Here is a 19,677-nt window from a genome sequence, read left to right as displayed (position 1 = left end):
GGACGAAGGGGCAAACAGAGGCGAGGGGAACCTCGCAGAGACACAGACGAGCCCTGATGCAGGACCCCCAGAAGGACAGAGGCACACAGGTGAACTAACCTGAGCAGGTGGGCTGTCAGAACAATACGGTGTCCAGGTCCTGGTCTGGACAGGTGTCTCTGGTACAGGTGGAGTCAGGGCTCAGCTGGTATAGGCAGAGGTCACCTGAGAGAGCAAAGGTCAGAGGGTGAGGCAGAGACGGATGGAAGATGAAGAAATGGGCCAAAAATGAGAGTTGTGTACTAAATTTTACACATTGGAGTGCATCTTTCAAAAAAGCACCCATACACACACACACACACACACTCATACACACACACAAGGACAATATCACAAAGTGCTACTATTATCCCATCTCACCTGTGCCTTTGGGGTCCTGGTGGCCCATGTTGAAGTGTGGGCGAGTTCTCTTCCCTGTGTTTCTACTGACGTCCCTCTGGGTTGGACAGATCCACACTCCCTTCAGGACGTCAGGCTCCACTGAGTCAACCGAGTCCCACTCATAATTCTCATCAACTGAGGGCCGCCTCCTGTTTGGGGACACAAACATGGACCATCGTACAGAGCAGTGACTAGGGCCCTGGATTCTAGATCTCAGGGTAATGAGTTTGAATCCCACCAGGAGAATTTGTTTGTGAGTCAGAGAAGTTGCACTCACCTGTCAGCCGGCATCCATTCCTGTGTGTCTGTCTGACTCTCCTGGAGGGGTTCTGGGGGGTTGGGGACGGTTGGGGTGAGGGAGGGGGACTGGCGAAAGAGAGGCCCAAGGCTGCCCCTCCCACTGCTCTGGCTGGCGTAGCTACCCCTCTCCTCCTTCTCCCTGCAGTCACCAATCTCCTCCTCCACCCCCCGACCCACCTCCCATTCCACCCCTCCCTCGCTGATTGGCTCCCTCGGTGGGTAGGGGGCATGGCTGAGTGGGTTCCAGCTGTGCACCGTGGGTGGGAAGGCCTTTGAGGGGTCATTTTCGGAGCTTGCAGGTCTGGAGGGACACTCGGACACAGCGGATCCATGTGGGGCATTGGCCCCATCCTGTACAGGTGTCTCCTGGTGGGTCACAAGCCACCTGGAGGTGTCAGAGAAAACAGCTGGCCTTCGACGGGGGTCAGAATATGGAGGTTTGGTTTGAGCTGTGGCCTCTGGGTGCGTTGGGGGCTGCACAGTATGAGGCTGTGGGGTGAGGGAAGATGAGTTGGTGGAGGGCTTCCCTGGACGACTGAGGGTCCCCTGAGAGAGAAAATTCTGGCAGCGGAAGGACCCCTGACCCAAAGGATCCTGTCCAGAGGAGAACCGAGATGCCTGGCTCCGGCCCAGACTGTACGAGCCACCCCGAAAGTAAGGGTTCGGGAACTCTCCTCTGTTGCTGTTTTCAGAGACCGGGTTCCTGTTGCTGGCATAGTGCTCCCAGCCGTGTGGCCCCAGGCTGGCAGACTTCTTCAGGGTCCGGTTGGACTGTTCCACAGCCGGCCCGGCTCTGCTCAGCCTGCTGCTCGGGGGTTTGTCCATGGTGGATGAGGACGCTTGCCGACACCCAGAGGATAACGGGTTGGTCCTGTTGCGCTGAGTTTTGCCCATGAATATTATCTCAGCTTCCTTTTGGCCACCCCTTTCTGTCTGGTTTTCCTGTGTTGTGCTTTGTGAGTGCATAATACCATACCCGTCCTTTTTTCCTGAGTCAGGCCAAGACCTTCCTGAAGTCCCTGCCTTCAGGCATGAATCTGTGGCTTCAGACTTTGCACCCAACTGACAGTTTGCCCCCTCAGGTTCCTCCGTGTTGACACACAAACCTCGGCTAGAAGCAGACTCTTCTTCCAGCAATGCAGGGCATTTCTGGCTGGATCTGGTTTCAGGTTCGTTCTGTGAGTGAACATCCCAGGCTTCAGGAACCTCTCTGGGCCCACTTTGGTCCAGGTTAGGCCCAGATGCGATGGCAGTTTCGTCTTCATCCACAGGTTCATCCACACTCATCTCTACAAACCCTGGTAGGCTTAGATATTTCAGAATAGAACTCGACTGTGGGAGGGACGTTTCAGAATGCTGTGGCTTCAGGTTGGTTGAGAATTGGCCAGTGTAGAAATCTGACCTGCTGCTGTTGCCTCGGTTTTCTATTTGGGATGAAGGGGAGGCTCTACAGGTACTATTGCTGGAAAGGCACTTGTCACTCTTCCAGAAACGAGCCTGCACGGCCCCTTTTTCAATCTCTGGGAACTGTGGGGTGCTCTTGCCACCTGGGGGCACTTCCACGCTCTCAGTCTCTTTGATCTTGCCTTCACACCTGCCCCTGGCTTTCCTGTAGGGCCAGGTAGATCCCGCAGAGTTCTCCCTATGCTCCTCATCCCAGTCTTCATCCTTCCCTTTCTCTTCCTCTGGGAGGCAGCGTTGGGGTGGTTTGGAGGCATACTGGGGGACATCAGAGAGGGAGCAGATCCCGACCCATGAGTGCTCCTCTCTGGGTGCCTGCAGCCAGGGCTGCTGTTGGGTCACTGAGGCCTTCTCTGAGAGCCTGGGCACTAGCACCAGGCTGGCAACAGTGGAGATGGGGCTACCAGCCCTTAGGGTGCAGGAAGAGGGGAACACCACTGGTCCCATTCCGTCCCCCAAATCACAGTCCCTTTTCTGGTCGGGGAGCAGTGAGGCCCTCGCCCCGACCTGAGGGTCATTCTCTTGTGGGGTGACGTCCCGTCCCGGCCCTTCGCCCTCCGCCTCCATGGCCTGCCCCCCCTCTGTTCCTGCTGTTTCTCTCCGCCACGCCCTCGAGCTCAGCCTGGCCTCGTACTTCTCCAGCTCCCTCTCCAGAGCCTCCCTCTCCTGCGCCAGCTTCAGACACCTGCTCAGGTGACCCGTCTCTCTCTCGTGCTCCATCTGCGACACCAGGGCGCTCCCGTCCGACCTCAGAGTCACCTTCTCCAGAGGCAGGTAGGCGGAGCGTCCCTCTGTCCCGCCCTGGTGCGGGAAGGTGCCCCCCAGTTGACTGGCCGCCTGGCGGTGGCAGTCCCTAATGGAGTCACTCCTGTCCGAGCGGAAGTCTGCGTCAGAGTAGGGCCCCTTACTGAGGTTGGGGAGGTCCACGGCCAGCACCAGAGCCAGGTCCTTCTTCTCCTCTGCCTCGGAATACAGGGAGTCTGTCTCCATAGAGATCGTGCAGGATGTGCGGCTGCTGCCATCCTCAGTGCATTGTGGGTAGTGTTTAATGTGGGCAGGGGCGGAGCAGTCCTCGTAGGGCTGGACGACGAAGCGGCCATCTGGTCCCCTGGAGATGGACTCCAGGCGGTGCTGGGCGTGGCGGGAGGCACCGGGCAGGAGCTGTGTGTGCTGGTCCTGGGCCTCCCCACAGCTGGCCTGGCCCACAGAGGAGAGGTCAGACTGGAAGGACCAGGATTTGGGGAAGATGGAGTGGAGCAGGCAGGCCTTCATCTTCAACACACTGTCAGGGCTGTCAGCCTTAGAGCCAGCTCTGAGACGGGGGAGAGAGAGAAAGAGAGAGAGAGGGAGAGAGAGAGAGCGAGGGAGAGAGAAAGAGAGAGAGAGGGAGAGAGAGAGAGAGTAAGAGAGAGAGCGAGAGAGAGAGAGAGAGAGAGAGAGAGAGGGAGGGAGGGAGAGAGAGCGAGGGAGAGAGAGGGAGGGAGGGAGACAGGAAAAGATGATGAATACTTGAAATGTGCTAAGGATTAATAATATAAGAATGAGCAGTCATAAATGCTTTTTAAAGACTTGAAAATAATGACAATTTATCAAAAGGACAGCGATCACAGCTTTAAAACATAGAAATGGTTTATAATTCATATAACTATCGCTAAATGGCTTTACAGTTTTAAGACTCCAGAAGCTGAGCGGTGAAGGAAAGGAGAGTAGGGTTAGGTAAGGACAAGTCTGAGGAATCTATGGAAAGGAGAAGGGGGGGGGCACTTACTGGGCAGAGGAGCATTTCTGTGGGGCATCGGGGATATCTGAAATGGAGGGGCAAACAGCACACTGCATCACAAACTGAGCCTTAAGGAGACGCACCAGCTACAGCTGTGGATGCCGGACGGCAGCGGTGCAAAATGGCAGCCGTCACTCTATTAACACAGGGTTTGAGGACCTTAGATTTCACTGCACTGTTACTGAAACCTGTGGTTTTCAAATGCCTTTATATCTGCTGGCTGTTGGCCCGTGAGACTTGAGAATTATGGAAAACATAAACTCGCTAGAAGAATTTTTTTTTTAAACAGATCCTTTAAAATTAAATGCGTGATGAGTTTTCAGATAATTTGGGTATCACGTCTTACATGCTATGCATGCAATCTGAGTCATTCTGGAAAGGCTGTACTTGTCTCAGGACAATGCAGAGCACTACATCCACAGAATAAAGCCTGTTTAGTGCCATCATTGGCTGCAACAACCTCTGTCCAGCCCAACAGCCTTTGAGATAGTTAGATTGTGTATTCCAATGCAATCTATTGGCTATGTCTCTTCTGGCCAGTAAAACGGGAGTCAGTATCCACAGCCTCATGCTGGAGAGCTGTTCATTTACCGTTCCTCATCTTCCTGCGCTTCCTGCTTCTCCTTCGACTCACGAGGCAAGCCAGCCCCAGCAGCAGGACGACAGCCGCGCACAGGAAGCCGACTCCGCCCAGAATTCCGGCTGTGTGAGACTCAGGAGCGCTCTCCAGAAGGCGGGGCCTGGTCAGGAACACCTCCATCCCTGTGATGACATCATAGCTCCATCACTGTCAGCACAGGACAGCATTATGACATCACAAGAGACGCAGGCAGCACAGTACCAGGAAGTTCATGGCCTATGGGCGTGTCTATACCTGAAGCAGCAAACATTGAGTGCATGCAGGCATCTGAAAAATGTGAGCTGATTAGTCTAAACACTCATGAACATGATTCATCTGGGCCAATCACAGACAATGTGTCCCCAGTGCCTGAAGAGAAAATCAGTACACCCCATTTTGAATATATATTAATTTATATTACATTACATTTTGTCATTTAGCAGATGCTCTTATCCAGAGTGATGCCCAATGTGCAAATACAGCATGAAATGCTGTATGAAAACAAGGATATGTACTTGATTCAACACATCAAATGAGATGCAGTATTTCCATTATTATGAAAAAACACTACATTTAACATTTAACAAAAAGCATTTACTATTCACTCATTAACGAGCTCTGACACAAGCATTCTGAGACACACAGAGAAAGGGGCCTGAGACACTGACCGGTGGTGGAGACGTTGACCGACTGGCTGGGCTCACTCAGAAGCCCATCTCTGTGTGACAGCAAGCGCAGCTCATAGGTGCTGTCCTGCAGGGAGAGGAATGCCGTGAGACAGAGAGAGAGAGACCACATTCCCACACATGAACTCATGTACAACACTATATATATTTTTTTTATATAACACTTTAACACAAATACCAGCCTCAGCTGGTCACAAACATAGACTCAGAGTTCAACCAAAATACTTTAATATAAAGTGTAAAACTTGACCCAAGATATACACAGGATGTGCATGACACATCTTGCATTTAAACAGGAATAACTGGATACACAGACTCTTGTGCCACTGGCCTACAGACAGCGACAGAAACCACTTGCATGTGGGTAGTACAGACAGTGATAGTGATTGTGTACAATGGTGCAAGACAATGAACAACAATTAAACAGTGAAAAAAACAAAGTACAAAAGGCCAGACTTATATTTATGTTTTACCTTCAGTAGTCCTTGCAGCAGAATCTCACTTTCATTGGCCCTGATCTCCCCATCAAGAATGTACCACTCCTCCTCCCCTTCACGTCTTGATTGGAGGATAAAGCCAGTGATGGGCGGAGCCTGAGGCAGGGGCAGCTCCCATTGCAGGACAATGCCCATTGTGCTGAGATTGGCTGACAGCGATGTGGGCGGTGCCAGCGTGGGAACTTCAGTAACAGCTGGGGGTGGATCTGTTAGAGGCATTGTGAGACGGTGAGTGATTGTTTGAAACACTGTGAGGGTAATACATCATTAAATGGATGTTGAAAAACATTTCTTTATCCAGATGCTTGTTTCAAATGACAGAAACCTAAGCCAAACTGTCAAGTTCATCTTGCACGCTATGTGAACTGGTACTCACCCAGGGTTCGGATGGTGACGACCTCGCTGAAGGGCCCGGTGCCCACTTGGTTCTGGGGCAGGACGCTGAACTGGTACCCAGTGTCCGGCAGCAGCCCAGTGACCAGCAGGTGCGAGCTGGGGGGAGGGACAGTGACTGACATCCATTCCTGCTTCTGACTGGATATCTGCTTCAGCCTGAATATGGGGGAGAAAGATGGAGAGAGGGGGAGAGGGGAGAGAGAGGAAGAGAGAGAGAGAGAGAGAGAGAGAGAGAGAGGGAGGGGGTACAGAGGGAGTAAAAGGGAGATTATTTTGTGATATTATTTGTCATTTTAACACATGCCTTGGCAACACAAGTGCACAGAGTACTTGTCCTGCCAACAAAGCCAACTGAATTAAACTGAAATTGAACTGAGAAAGAGAGTGAGTAAGTGAGATAAGAAGTGGAAAGAGAGAGAGAGACAGAAAGTGAAACAAAGACTGACTGACAGCCTGTCACAGAGTCACTGACCAGATGGTGAATCTCTGCTCGTGCCCCCCGTCAAAGCCGGGTACCCAGGACACGTTGGCCTGATCCGTCCCCGGAGTGACAGTCACTGAGGACACGGCGTGGGGGGTGGTGCCTGAGAGAGGGGGGCAGAGATTTGGGCAGGAGGTTGGAGTGACTGAGCAGATTCAGTTATTGGCGTACAGGAATAACTCTGGATTATTTAACAGTCCTGAATGTAGAGTGAGAAAGAGTCTTATCAATAAATTTAAATTTAATTTTAAAATCTTTAAATTTTTGCGTGTGTGTGTGAGTGTGTGTGTGTGTGTCTGAATATCCGAGTATGTGTAAGTGTTGGTGTGTATGCAAGCCTGTGTGTGTATCCCTCTTGCCATGTGTTGAATAGAGGTGAATGCTACACTGTGTCTCTGCGTCCAGAAGGGGGCAGCAGACTCTTACCCAGCACTGAGACCTGGGTCCTGGCACTGACAGAGGCCACGCGGTTGGTGGCACGGCACTCCCATGCCCCCTGGTGGTCCTTACTGAGAGGCTGCAAAACCAGTGAGCCATTGGTCCACACAATGTATGGGGAGCGGGGGGCAAGGCCAACCTGGAGAGAGAGAGAGACAGAGAGAGAGAGAGAGAGAGAGAGAGAGAGAGAGAGAGAAAAAGAGAGGGAGAGAGAGGGAAGGAAAGAAAGGCTCTAAGGTCACTGTGAGAGACTTGAGGTGGAAAGAGAGTTACGCTTTCTTCTGCGGGTTTCCCTCTCTCTACGTAGCACCTGTGATTTCCCACCTTGCTCCAGGTGATGTTGGGGGAGGGGTTGTCCTGGGAACTGCAGGGGATGACGAGCTCCGCCCCCGCCTCCTGGCGGTACTCCTCGCGGGGGGTCACGCTGAACGAGGGGGGGTTCTGCAAACAGAGGTGCGTTGCCTTACAGGTCAGGGGTGCACAAAGACGGCAGGGAGGTTTTCATTTCGTTCAGACTGGGAACTAATGCCAGCAGAACAGAGCAGACCCAAACCCTACCTCTGACGCACACAGCACAGAACCACAGAACACAGCGCTGACACACAAACCCAGAGAACACATTACACACAACAGCACAGCTGTTTAACATCTGTTACAGAAACAGAAGTGTAGGAGGAAATCAGCCCCTTTTTACTTGTTTGGAATCAGTGCGCTTTTTGGCACACCTGAGCCCCCTTCTGTCCATGCTGAAGGTGCAGACAGGGGCGGAGCGCCCCACCTGCACAGGTCTCACCTGTAGTAGCACCTGCGTGGGCTGCGAGGGGCCCATGCTGCCGTAGCTGTTGTAGGCCGTGCAGGTGTACACCCCCTCTGCATCCTCATTGGCCGCCGCGATGAAAATGGAGCCCTCTGAGGTCAGCATCCAGCCAGGGAACTGAACAGGGAGAAGAGGCAGCCGTGACCTATGACCTCTGACCCCTTACTGCCCGTACAACACAGTGTTCCCTCAAGATCACTGTGCTCTGCATCTACAGGGAAACTGACTGCCTGTCCCAATGGGGTCGCTCCTCTCAGACACGATCCCTGTCTGTACTGGTCCCTCAGTGGTGGAATGAACTCCCCACTAAGGTTAGGACAGAGGAATCACTGGTGATCTTCCGACACAGACTGAAGACCCACCTCTTCAGACTGCATCTCGGTTCCACTTCTATCCCCATCCCCTAACACCTGCTACCTCTAGTATTTGATGTTAATTTTACATGTAGTATTGTGAACTATTTTGATTTAGTGTTCTAGGGACTGTTGTATTGGAGTATACTTGGCTACTGTCGGAGTGCACAAGTTAACTTGTGGTAGGGCTCAAATAGTGTTATACTCACACTCACTGGTCTGGGAGTGTTGTTAGCCTGGTATGACAATGTTGCTCATTTAAATTGAATGGTTATACTTATGTTCTATTGTGCCGGAAATCACTCTGGATAAGAGCTTCTGCTAAATGCATGTAATGTAATCCAAAGTAACGTAATGCATGCCAAAGGGACAATGTATGAACAGCTGACCTCACTGCCCGGATCAGCTCCATACATCTCAAAGGAGCCTGGCATTAATGTACAGGTCTATTTATGGTCAATTTAATGTAAACAAACAATAAACAATAAACCCAGGAGAAGCATACACAGATCCTGGATCAGGACCAGACTTTTTCACACAATGGCTGGACTTGGGACTTGGGTGGGGTAAACTGAATCTGGAATGGTGGTCAAGTATAGAGGGTGCTCAGAGCACAATAACATTTGTGAGGGACTAGAATTAATCACTTTCACTGAGTTTATTTCAGTGAACAACTCTTCCCTTGGAAGAAACTGAGTTTTGTCAGGTTGTATGAACACTGTAATATATATCTACATTTCAGTTCTGTATTCAACATTTCAATGATATTTTGTTATACATTTCTTAGGTAACCAAAGTCAACTGAGGATATTGCCTTCAATTGCACACGATACAGAAAACCTGTGATTCCATAACATACACACGTATAGGACCATAACACACACACGTACACACACACGCCATTCTCACGACGCGGTGCTGCGCCTCACCTTGTCCAGGTTTAAGGCGCGTCCGTCTTTGGTCCAGCTGACAGAGAGCAGGGGGGGTTCGGCTCTCACAGGGCAGGTGATCACACCCCCCATACCTGCTGGGAGGTAGGTAACAGGGGGCATCTGCACCACCTGGGCGGGGTCTGAGAGGGATACACAGCACACAGTAACAGGTACGTAAAACATCTCACCTACCAACACAGCACACACACCAAGAGGACAACACAACACACACACCAACAGGTACATACAACACACAGTGACAGGTGCATAAAAAAAAAACAACACAGCACACACACCAAGAGGACAATACAGCCTCACACACACACACACACACACACACACACACACTTACGTTTCACAGCAAGGTAGGCAGAAGCTGTGGGTGGAGTCAGCAAGCCATTGGAGGGCATGCAGGTGTAGTTCCCAGAATCCTCTGGGACGAGGCTGGGGATAAGCAGAGTGCCGTCCACTAGAATCTTCACACGGGACTTCAGAGAACTGTGACAATCAAAGCGACACACAGACAGACACTTTATTTCTTACGGCACATATAGATAATGTAGACAATTCGACAAAGAATGACAAATTCCCCCTTTAACACTACTTTTAATACATTAATGTTATACAAAAATTAGCGATCTACTCTACAACTGTACTTTTATCTTTAAAATTATATCCAAACATTAGACAAATCGCACAGAGCTGTGTGCTGTAGTGTCTGTCCTGTGTGCTGTAGTGTCTATACTGTGTGCTGTAGTGTCAGTCCTGTGTGCTGTTGTGTCAGTACTGTGTGCTGTAGTGTCAGTCCTGTGTGCTGTAGTGTCAGTCCTGTGTGCTGTAGTGTCAGTACTGTGTGCTGTAGTGTCAGTCCTGTGTGCTGTAGTGTCTGTACTGTGTGCTGTAGTGTCAGTACTGTGTGCTGTAGTGTCAGTCCTGTGTGCTGTAGTGTCTGTACTGTGTGCTGTAGTGTCAGTCCTGTGTGCTGTAGTGTCTGTCCTGTGTGCTGTAGTGTCAGTCCTGTGTGCTGTAGTGTCTGTACTGTGTGCTGTAGTGTCAGTCCTGTGTGCTGTAGTGTCAGTCCTGTGTGCTGTAGTGTCAGTCCTGTGTGCTGTAGTGTCAGTACTGTGTGCTGTAGTGTCAGTCCTGTGTGCTGTAGTGTCAATACTGTGTGCTGTAGTGTCAGTCCTGTGTGCTGTAGTGTCTGTACTGTGTGCTGTAGTGTCAGTACTGTGTGCTGTAGTATCAGTACTGTGTGCTGTAGTGTCAGTCCTGTGTGCTGTAGTGTCTGTACTGTGTGCTGTAGTGTCTGTCCTGTGTGCTGTAGTGTCAGTCCTGTGTGCTGTAGTGTCAGTACTGTGTGCTGTAGTGTCTGTACTGTGTGCTGCAGTGTCAGTCCTGTGTGCTGTAGTGTCAGTCCTGTGTGCTGTAGTGTCAGTCCTGTGTGCTGTAGTGTCTGTACTGTGTGCTGTAGTGTCAGTCCTGTGTGCTGTAGTGTCTGTACTGTGTGCTGTAGTGTCTGTACTGTGTGCTGTAGTGTCAGTACTGTGTGCTGTAGTATCAGTACTGCGTGCTGTAGTGTCAGTCCTGTGTGCTGTAGTGTCAGTCCTGTGTGCTGTAGTGTCTGTACTGTGTGCTGTAGTGTCAGTACTGTGTGCTGTAGTGTCTGTACTGTGTGCTGTAGTGTCAGTCCTGTGTGCTGTAGTGTCTGTACTGTGTGCTGTAGTGTCTGTACTGTGTGCTGTAGTGTCAGTCCTGTGTGCTGTAGTGTCAGTACTGTGTGCTGTAGTGTCAGTCCTGTGTGCTGTAGTGTCTGTACTGTGTGCTGTAGTGTCAGTACTGTGTGCTGTAGTGTCTGTCCTGTGTGCTGTAGTGTCAGTCCTGTGTGCTGTAGTGTCAGTCCTGTGTGCTGTAGTGTCAGTACTGTGTGCTGTAGTGTCTGTACTGTGTGCTGTAGTGTCAGTACTGTGTGCTGTAGTGTCTGTCCTGTGTGCTGTAGTGTCTGTACTGTGTGCTGTAGTGTCAGTACTGTGTGCTGTAGTGTCAGTCCTGTGTGCTGTAGTGTCTGTACTGTGTGCTGTAGTGTCAGTCCTGTGTGCTGTAGTGTCAGTACTGTGTGCTGTAGTGTCGGTGGTTTCACTCACTCTGTGTGGTAGACGTTCTTGCCCTGCTTCATCCACATGTACGTCATGTTGGGGGGATAGGCTTCTGCCTGACAACGCAGCAGTGCATCCTGGGACATGTTGAGGGAGGTGTCTTTTGGAGGAATGAGGATGGCTGGAGGACCTGTTTTTGGGTCGTGAAACAGGGAAATGTACAGTGAGGAAAAATGATTGATTACAATAATACACATTCAACACATTCAACCACCAAATGACCAAGATGCATTTTCAGACTAATGCCACTAGATGGCAGTGCTGGCTGTATGACCTGTGAGAAAGATGTCAAGACCTTGGCTAAGCACTCTGGGCATTTTCTGTCCTTAAGAGCAGATCTAGGATCAGTTTGCACATCCTGAATCCTAATCCGGACCATTTAGTGGAACATTCTGATTGTCATATTCGGATGACATTTTGATCTAGGCTTAGCTGCTTATCTGATCAAAGGACAAAAAGGGATTATACTGTGAGAGGTAATACCAGTCACATGTCCGCTGATAATCTGAGTGTGATGGTCATGATCATGCTGAATTTACTTAACATAGAAATCAAAAATTTATATTCAACAAGAGTAATATGAAATTAATAATATAGTAACAATGGTACTAACAACATCAACAAAATGAATCATAACAAAAATAAAAAGTGTAGCATAGTAGTAAGGACCAGGGCTCATAACTGAAACGTTGCAAGGTACTTATCCCAGAACTGCCTCAGTGAATATCCAGCTGTACAAATGGATAACATGTAAAACTGTACAATATGTAAGTTGCTCTGGATAAGAGCATCTACTAAATGACAAAATGTAATGTAATATAAGTTAATATAAATTCAAAATGGGGTGTACTGATTTTCTCTTCAGGCACTGGGGACACATTGTCTGTGATTGGCCTAGATGAATCATGTGGAGTGTTTAGACGAATCAGCTCACACTTGCTCAGATGCCGAAAATGTTAAGTTGACATATTTACATATTTTACCTAAAAATTACGTAAAAATTCTGTCTGTTTTCTACTGAACACAGACCGAGGGCACTGCAGCAGGGACAGACACTGACCTCTGACCCTCAGCTGTGTCACATGAGTCAGGTTCCCCTCTGAATTGGACACAAGACATCGGTACCTGCCCGACATCTCCCTGGTAACTGACATTAAAGTCAAAGTTCCGTTGAGCACCTGGAGAATGAGAGAGTGATTTAATTTTGTATTAACTGTTATTTATGGTTTTATTTTTTATTTCATGTTTTAAAGATTATTGTTACTATGATTGTACTAACACTTTCATTTCTATGTAAATTACTGTCCCCACTGTTTCCTGACCCTGCTTGTGAAGCGCAGTGCACCATACAGGCACTGCCAATGAAGCAGAATTTGAATTTCAATTTGAATTTGAAAGAAAATGAGTGGGACAACAGGAGAAAAACACTGGCAGGGGAGAGAGAGGCACGCGGTCAGAGAAACAGGAGCAAGGTGATGCTCTACACACTGCAGCAATGGAGCTGTGAGCACGCTCTGATGGGCTGCGTGTGTGAGGCTGAGCCTGGATTCAAGCCCCACAGTTATAGCCAAAAACATCCACAAATTACATCTTAAGCTTGGGGAAGGTTTTGTTAAATGACTAGCAATTCTTTCTTTTCAACAAAAAGACTTAAAAATTGTTTGCTAAATAACTTCAAAAGTAGAAGAATCCCGCGATGTGAATTATACATAACTGATGTTTTCTATGAGCAGTGTTTCTGCTTAAACATGTGAGTGATGTGTTGATTGACTGTGTTCCTCCTCCTGATGCTTTAAAATGCATGTAAAACAGGGCCAGGGGAGCTCACCTGTTGCTCAACTGCCGCGTCATCTTTTCTCCAGGTTATGGTTGGTGGAGGGTTGCCATGGGCACTGCATTTAAGAGCCAGCGAATCGCCTTGCAGGGCTTCGAGGATAGAAGGCGGGGTTTTGGTGAACACAGGCGGAGCTGTAGAGGAAGAGAGATCAATGTGTGATCCAAAAGAAAAAAGCTTTGCTGTTTAGGCCCAGTATTCACACAGCTGGGGTAGCTCTTATAAACCCATTATAGTTTATTTTAGATTTTTTTTATTTTTATTTTTTATCATCAAGGGAGAATTACAACGCTGACATTTTTCATCTTATCAGTTTACACAGCTGGATATTTACTGAAGCTATTCACGTTAAGTGCCTGGCTAAGGGCACAATGGTGCCCCGTGTGGGAATCAGACCAGCTACTGTGGCACTGCTGCTCAACAGAGTCATCATTCTGATGCATATTATATTATATTATATTATATTATATTATACGGTCCTGGAAAATCAAGCTTTTAGACATTATGTTATGCCACAGAGAATGGAGAATTATCTACAAACTCACATTTCTACACAGAGCACCAGACATTACTCAACATCTGAGTGACAGAGGGCTGTTGCAGACTACTTCACAGAGGCAAACACTGCTGACTGATAACACAATCAGAAAGATAAGAAGTAAAACTCAGAGGCAGCTGTCTGATCGTGAGGGCTCCACTTCCAGTGAATTTAAACGCAGGGACAGCTTGATTAAAGGCACTGGCTTCAGTGGTTCGGTTAGATCCCGTCTGCATTCAGATCCATGCGTTTATGTTCAAAGTGAAATGGCCTGCATTGGAATCAGCCTGTTCCTTCAAAAGATGCAGCAGCTATGTCACACTGGGCCCTCTGTGTGTCACCAGACACCTGCGCCTGAAACCAAACACAGTGGCTTCCTTGTTCGGATCCTCGTGACGAGGGTGATTCATGTCTGGTCCCAGGGTATGGGCTGAAATTTGACCCCTCGGCACACAGGGACACGCCCTCGCCAGGCTGTGTGGTCTCTGACAGCATGGCGTGTAATCCCTCCTAATCCTTCTGTGCTCCCACTCTTTCAGCCCCACTGCCAAATAAGAGGTTCACCTGCAGTGACTCTGTCACGATACAGGAGCCCAAGTTCACCTGTGATAACTCTGTCACGACACAGGAGCCCAAGTTTACCTGTGATAACTCTGTCACAATACAGAAGCCCAAGTTCACCTGCAGTGTCACGACACAGAAGCCCAAGTTCACCTGTGATAACTCTGTCACAATACAGAAGCCCAAGTTCACCTGCAGTGACTCTGTCACGATACAGGAGCCCAAGTTCACCTGTGATAACTCTGTCACGACACAGGAGCAGCCAGTTCACTCTACTATACCTGCAGCAGATGCCTTCAGTTAGTGCAGCCGCTGGAAATGAACTGCAATAAAGGGGGTGAAGTACCTCACTCAGGGGTAATGCAGCAATAACTCAGCAATGACTGTTTTGTTAATTAGATTTAGTCATTTAGCAGATGCCTGTATGCAGAATTACAATTTTCTGCTACCAGCTAGTCAATCTTGGGGGAGTCACAAGCGGCTCCTGGCCTTTTGAGGTAAACTGAGGCCAAAATTTCATTGTGTGATGAAACGGGAATCAAGCCAAGATGGGGTAATACATAGCAGTGAGGAAGCTGCATGTTAAGAGCAAGGCTGGTGTTGAATGGGGTTTGAAACCCGGTGAAATTCCTCCAGTGATGTGAAAGTGCAGTGACCCTGCATCTCTGTAAGCATGCTGGGGATATCACCTGCACTGCCACAGGCCTGGGGAGAGGAGAGAGAGTGTGTGTGTGTGTGTGTGTGTGTGTGTGTGAGTGTGAGTGAGAGTGTGAGTGAGAGTGTGTGTGTGAGTGTGAGTGTGTGTGAGTCTGTGTGTGTGTGAGTGTGTGTGTGTGTGTGTGAGTCTGTGTGTGTGTGTGTGTATGTGAGTGTGAGTGTGAGTGTGTGTGTGTGTGTGTGTGTGTGTGAGTGTGAGTGAGAAAGAGAGTGTGTGTGTGAGTGTGTGTGTGAGTGTGAGTGTGAGTGTGAGTGTGTGTGAGTCTGTGTGTGTGTGAGTGTGTGTGTGTGTGTGTGTGTGTTTGTTTGTTTACTACCTCATGATGGAAACCTGAGACTTCCCAAACTCCATTATGGGTAGAGTTATGTCATGGTGTCAATCACTGGTCAATGTGGACTAATAAAAAGACTTTAATATCTACCACAAAACACCATAATTGGTTCAAAGCAGTGAACCACTGACAACACACGATCGATAAGTTCATTTCGGGGTTCATGAAGCCTCATACCAAGTGCTCACTCCCTCTCTGGACATCTCCCCCTGATCCTCACCTGAGACAGACAGGTACGTCCAGGTGCCGTTGCGAGACTCCCCCAGGGTTCTGTTCAGGTGCAGGACGCGGCACTCGAACCAGCCCTCGTCCTCCAGCTGCACCCCCTCCACCACCAGGGCGGCGTCCTGCGTCAGAGACACCCGGCCTGGGCACAGACAGAGGAGAGAGGGGTGATCAGGGCCATGTTCAGGCCTAAAGCAGCAGATTCAGAACTGGCACAGATAAAGCTGTCTGGACACACACATTTGCAGGCGTGACAGACAACTGTATACACATATACACAGACAGCTGAATTCTTACAGGGCCGGGACTGAGGGCTGGATGCCCCCACACACTGAGCAGTCTTATTGAGCTGTTCAGATGCTCAGATTTCAACATAACTTCAAATGCAGCTTCAATCTGACATGATATATGCAAAAATGTGGACCTCCAAACACAATTAGCTGGCACTGTCTCCCTCTCTCTCTCTCTCTCACTCACACACGCACACACGCACACACAGCTTGAAGACTGCTTTGAAATCTGATCCTCAGGTTGCCTGGTAATTGTTACCGGGGATTTGGAGTAGCGATTGGCCCCTCCCTCTTTCTCTGTCTCTCAGCATCAATGTTTCAAAGTCCCTCCACAGCACACAGCCGTGGCACAATATCCATCTGTGTCTTGTAAACAGTCTGATTCATGCCAGGTTCAGGGTCGCTATATCACAGCTTTGAAAGGAGGTAAGATAGAGCTACACCTACCCTGAGATGGTAGTACTGCTGCACCTTGACAGTAGCTTTAAATAAATGTGTTGTGGTCAGATTAGATCTGAGTGCAGCAAATGTCTGCAGATATCAGCTGAAACCTGCAGCCTGGGTAAAATTCTGTTGTTTTCAGTGATGACAACAATGCTGAAAAATTATTCCTAAATGATTCACACAGAGCAATGACACATTGTGAAATTTAAAATGCTTTTTCAGCTTCAAAATACTTCTGTCCATCCAGATGGCAGCTTATCTGACAAATATCCATTTGTGCAATACCCAATTATCAGGAAAAAATGTAACAACATCTACAAGATCCATTTGAGACAAACAAATTTGGATGTGTTTATGGCAAACAGAAAAGCAATGTGATGATGTTCATCAAAGTGGTTAAAAAAATCAATACATAAAATCAACATCAATAAGTCAATAAAAAACTCAACCCACAGAGCCTAAGCTAACAGTCATAGCATGGTGGGAGTTATTTTGTGTTATTTAATTACTGCACATAAGAAAGAGAAATACAAGTAAATAGCATTTAAAATATAAAAACACTTGTAAAAACCATAAAGGCTTATAAAATATAAAATACCTCCCTTTCATCCTACATGCATAGTACTTATTTACAAAACTGAGGTAGGAAAAGTGAGTTAAGCCTTCCTTTTGTAGCTCTTGAATGGGGTCAAGCAGTTCAAAAGGCTTTGATTGGCAGTTAACCACCATCGTAAGCATTCTTTACCAGGCCGTATCGGTTGTAAAGCTAGTAATTATTGACAGTAGTAAAACCACCAGGGTGGTGCTGGGATTGTGACATCATGAGTCAGCGTCCCGCTGGGCCAATCAGGAAGCAGGCTGAGCTGAGGGCGGGTCTGGGCAGAGATGATAACAGGTGTAATGTCCCCCTTATCTGCTGGAGCCCATTTCCTGTGGGCTCTTCCAAAGGCCCATGGAATTAACTCCCCTCTGGACGGCTTTAGGGACGGAGAGGGGAATCTGACACACCTAAGCTTGACAAACATGTACACAGTCACGCAGTCTCTTTCTCACTCTCTCTCACACACACACACACACGCTCTCGCTCTCTCTCTCTTTCTTACACACTCTTTCACACAGACACACACACACCAGGCACACAATGACCAGCTGCCACACAATGCAAATGGCCATGAGGAAACTGTATTACGTTTCACTTAACTCTTTCACTTCCCCTGAAGCTGCCCTTTTACCAACTGAATTATCTCATGTTACCATAACTGTGACACGACCCCAGAATTCCCAGCGCTGGGAGTTTGGATTTAAATTCAGCGTTGGCAAAACACGGGGTGGGGGTGGGGATGGAAAGCAGAGCTGTTTTAAATTGTGTTATGATTTGAAAAATGATATATGTAAAAAAAATCACTCATTTTCATTGAGTAGGTGAGAGAGAGACAGGAGACAGAGGAGGAGGAAGAGAGAGAGACAGAGAGACAGAGAGACAGAGACAGGTCTTTTCATTTGAATTTGTGGTCAGACAATGGTCCTGCTACAGAGTGACAGACAGAGCAGTTTGTAAGACATCAGCACAACAGCCTAATATTTACTGGCCACATGCCGACAGGTGTAGACACATATGATTCCATCTTTCATATATTTTGCATTACAAAACTTTTTCGGATATATATCCGCAATTAAAATACTGACCCTCTGACTGTCTCTCATATGATCCCTGTGCATTTCCTGTGTATTTTAAAAATCACTCTCACATACACACAATCGTACCAACACGCTCACACACACAAAGGCGCCCTTATGCACAGCTGCACACACAGACATATTGTTCAGACTTATTTTATGGCGTTTATGGCGTTAGATAAAGGTGCAGTTAAAGGAGCATAGTTCACCTCCTCTTTCCCTCCCCCTCGCTCCCTCCATCCCCACTCCTCTCCCCCGCTTCCTCAGTCCCGCCAGGCTCCCTGCTGCTCCTGCAGGTCAGGTGACCATCTCAGCCTCTCAGCCTCCAGACGATCCAGAACCCCCAGCAATCAGTGTCCTCATACAACCCCCTCAAACCAGCAACTGCCCGAGCCGACCAGAAGAAGGCAGGCCAACTATCTCCAAACTCTCTTCATGTTTGTTCAATCTCAAAGTCTGTCAAACATATTGAATGGATTAACTGCTAAAACTGCCCAATAGTTAGTTTAATTATATAATTAAATTTAATCATTGGATTATCCAGCATGACTTACAAAAGTAAATCTCTTTTCTGCCAATGCTTCATGTTGTGACCCTGGGCAGGGTGGAGCGGGTGGGAGTGCGGAGTCAGGACGAGGCAACCCTAAACACACAGCTGTGTTTCTGCTGCCACCTTTTAGAGATCATCACTCAGAGCTTTTAAAGTTGTTCCAATAACAGCCAGATCCCCTGGAACCCTGTCTCTTTCCTGCTTCGCAAAAACAAACACAATAATGCAGATGGTCTCTTCAAAGCAGGGAGGATCAGACCGTTGAGTCAACAAACAGCCTTCACTCTCCCCTCCTGAAGCTGTACCGTGAGAACGCTGCACCGTGCAATCTGAGATTGTTAGCGAGGCTCTTTGTCCAAGGGACACAAAGCCCTACCAGCGCAAAACTATTGTCTTTAAACCCCGACCACAGAGAGCCAGAACAAAAGAGTGAAAGGCATGGTAAAATTTAGAGATATAAAGATTTAGAGGACACTGAACTCCCTGGTATGTTTCACGCTGAGGAGAGTTTAAACATGCTGGCCAAACCGAGTTTCATGAAACAGCGCTCCTGTGATGGTGAACTCCATCAAGTGCTCAGAGTGCTGCTGGTATTGCAGTATGGGTGCACTGAGGACGTGATGGGTTTACAACAAAGTCAGGATGAGGTTGTGGGCTATAATGAGATTATGGCGAGGTTAAAATGAGGTTATGACAATTACAAGGTTCCAGTGGGGTTATGACTAGGTTATGATGAGTTTATGACTTGGTTATGACAGGTTATGACAATTAAATAAAATTATTGGTTATGCTGGTGTGAGGATGAAGGAGGTAGTGTGGGCTCACCTTCGTAACTCGGGTGCACTCGTGGGGCGTACACCCCAAACTTTATGAGGACCGGCACATCAAAGTCTAGCCGCACCCACTCCACCACGTGCTGCGGGAAAAGGGGCAGGGCCATTTTGTCTGAGGGGGACAGGGATAGGCTGCACCCCAGCACTGCTGCCCCGCCCAGCCTGGCACGGACCAATGACTCCGCACCATAGGCAGGACCTGCAGAAGAGAAGCGCGCACACGCACACACACACACACACATGCATTAAACATCAGTCACCCTGGTACAGGACTGAGTGCAAAAGCACACAGTTAGAGGTACTTACGCAGCAGAGAGAAGGCCGCTGCCACACAAACCCCCAG

General features: G+C 48.4%; 1 protein-coding gene across 1 annotated transcript; it reads right to left on the bottom strand.

Moving 5' to 3' along the window:
* Positions 1-1,000: 1,000 nt before the first annotated feature.
* Positions 1,001-19,441, bottom strand: LOC118778467 (protein turtle homolog A-like). Its single transcript, XM_036530000.1, has 19 exons — positions 19,327-19,441; positions 15,536-15,682; positions 13,162-13,301; positions 12,394-12,511; positions 11,322-11,463; positions 9,533-9,678; positions 9,178-9,320; positions 7,872-8,012; positions 7,403-7,519; positions 7,067-7,217; positions 6,632-6,743; positions 6,140-6,315; positions 5,740-5,969; positions 5,249-5,333; positions 4,553-4,723; positions 3,950-3,986; positions 2,178-3,493; positions 1,305-1,559; positions 1,001-1,086 (listed from the first exon to the last, which is right to left on the bottom strand). Exons 1-19 carry the CDS (start codon positions 19,439-19,441, stop codon positions 1,001-1,003), a joined length of 3,828 nt encoding a protein of 1,275 aa, XP_036385893.1.
* Positions 19,442-19,677: the final 236 nt, after the last annotated feature.

This window comes from Megalops cyprinoides, chromosome 5 (genome assembly GCF_013368585.1).
Source record: "Megalops cyprinoides isolate fMegCyp1 chromosome 5, fMegCyp1.pri, whole genome shotgun sequence".
NCBI classification, from domain to species: domain Eukaryota; kingdom Metazoa; phylum Chordata; class Actinopteri; order Elopiformes; family Megalopidae; genus Megalops; species Megalops cyprinoides.
Note: the sequence above shows the minus strand (reverse complement) of the source record. Positions and strands in the feature narration are given on the sequence as shown.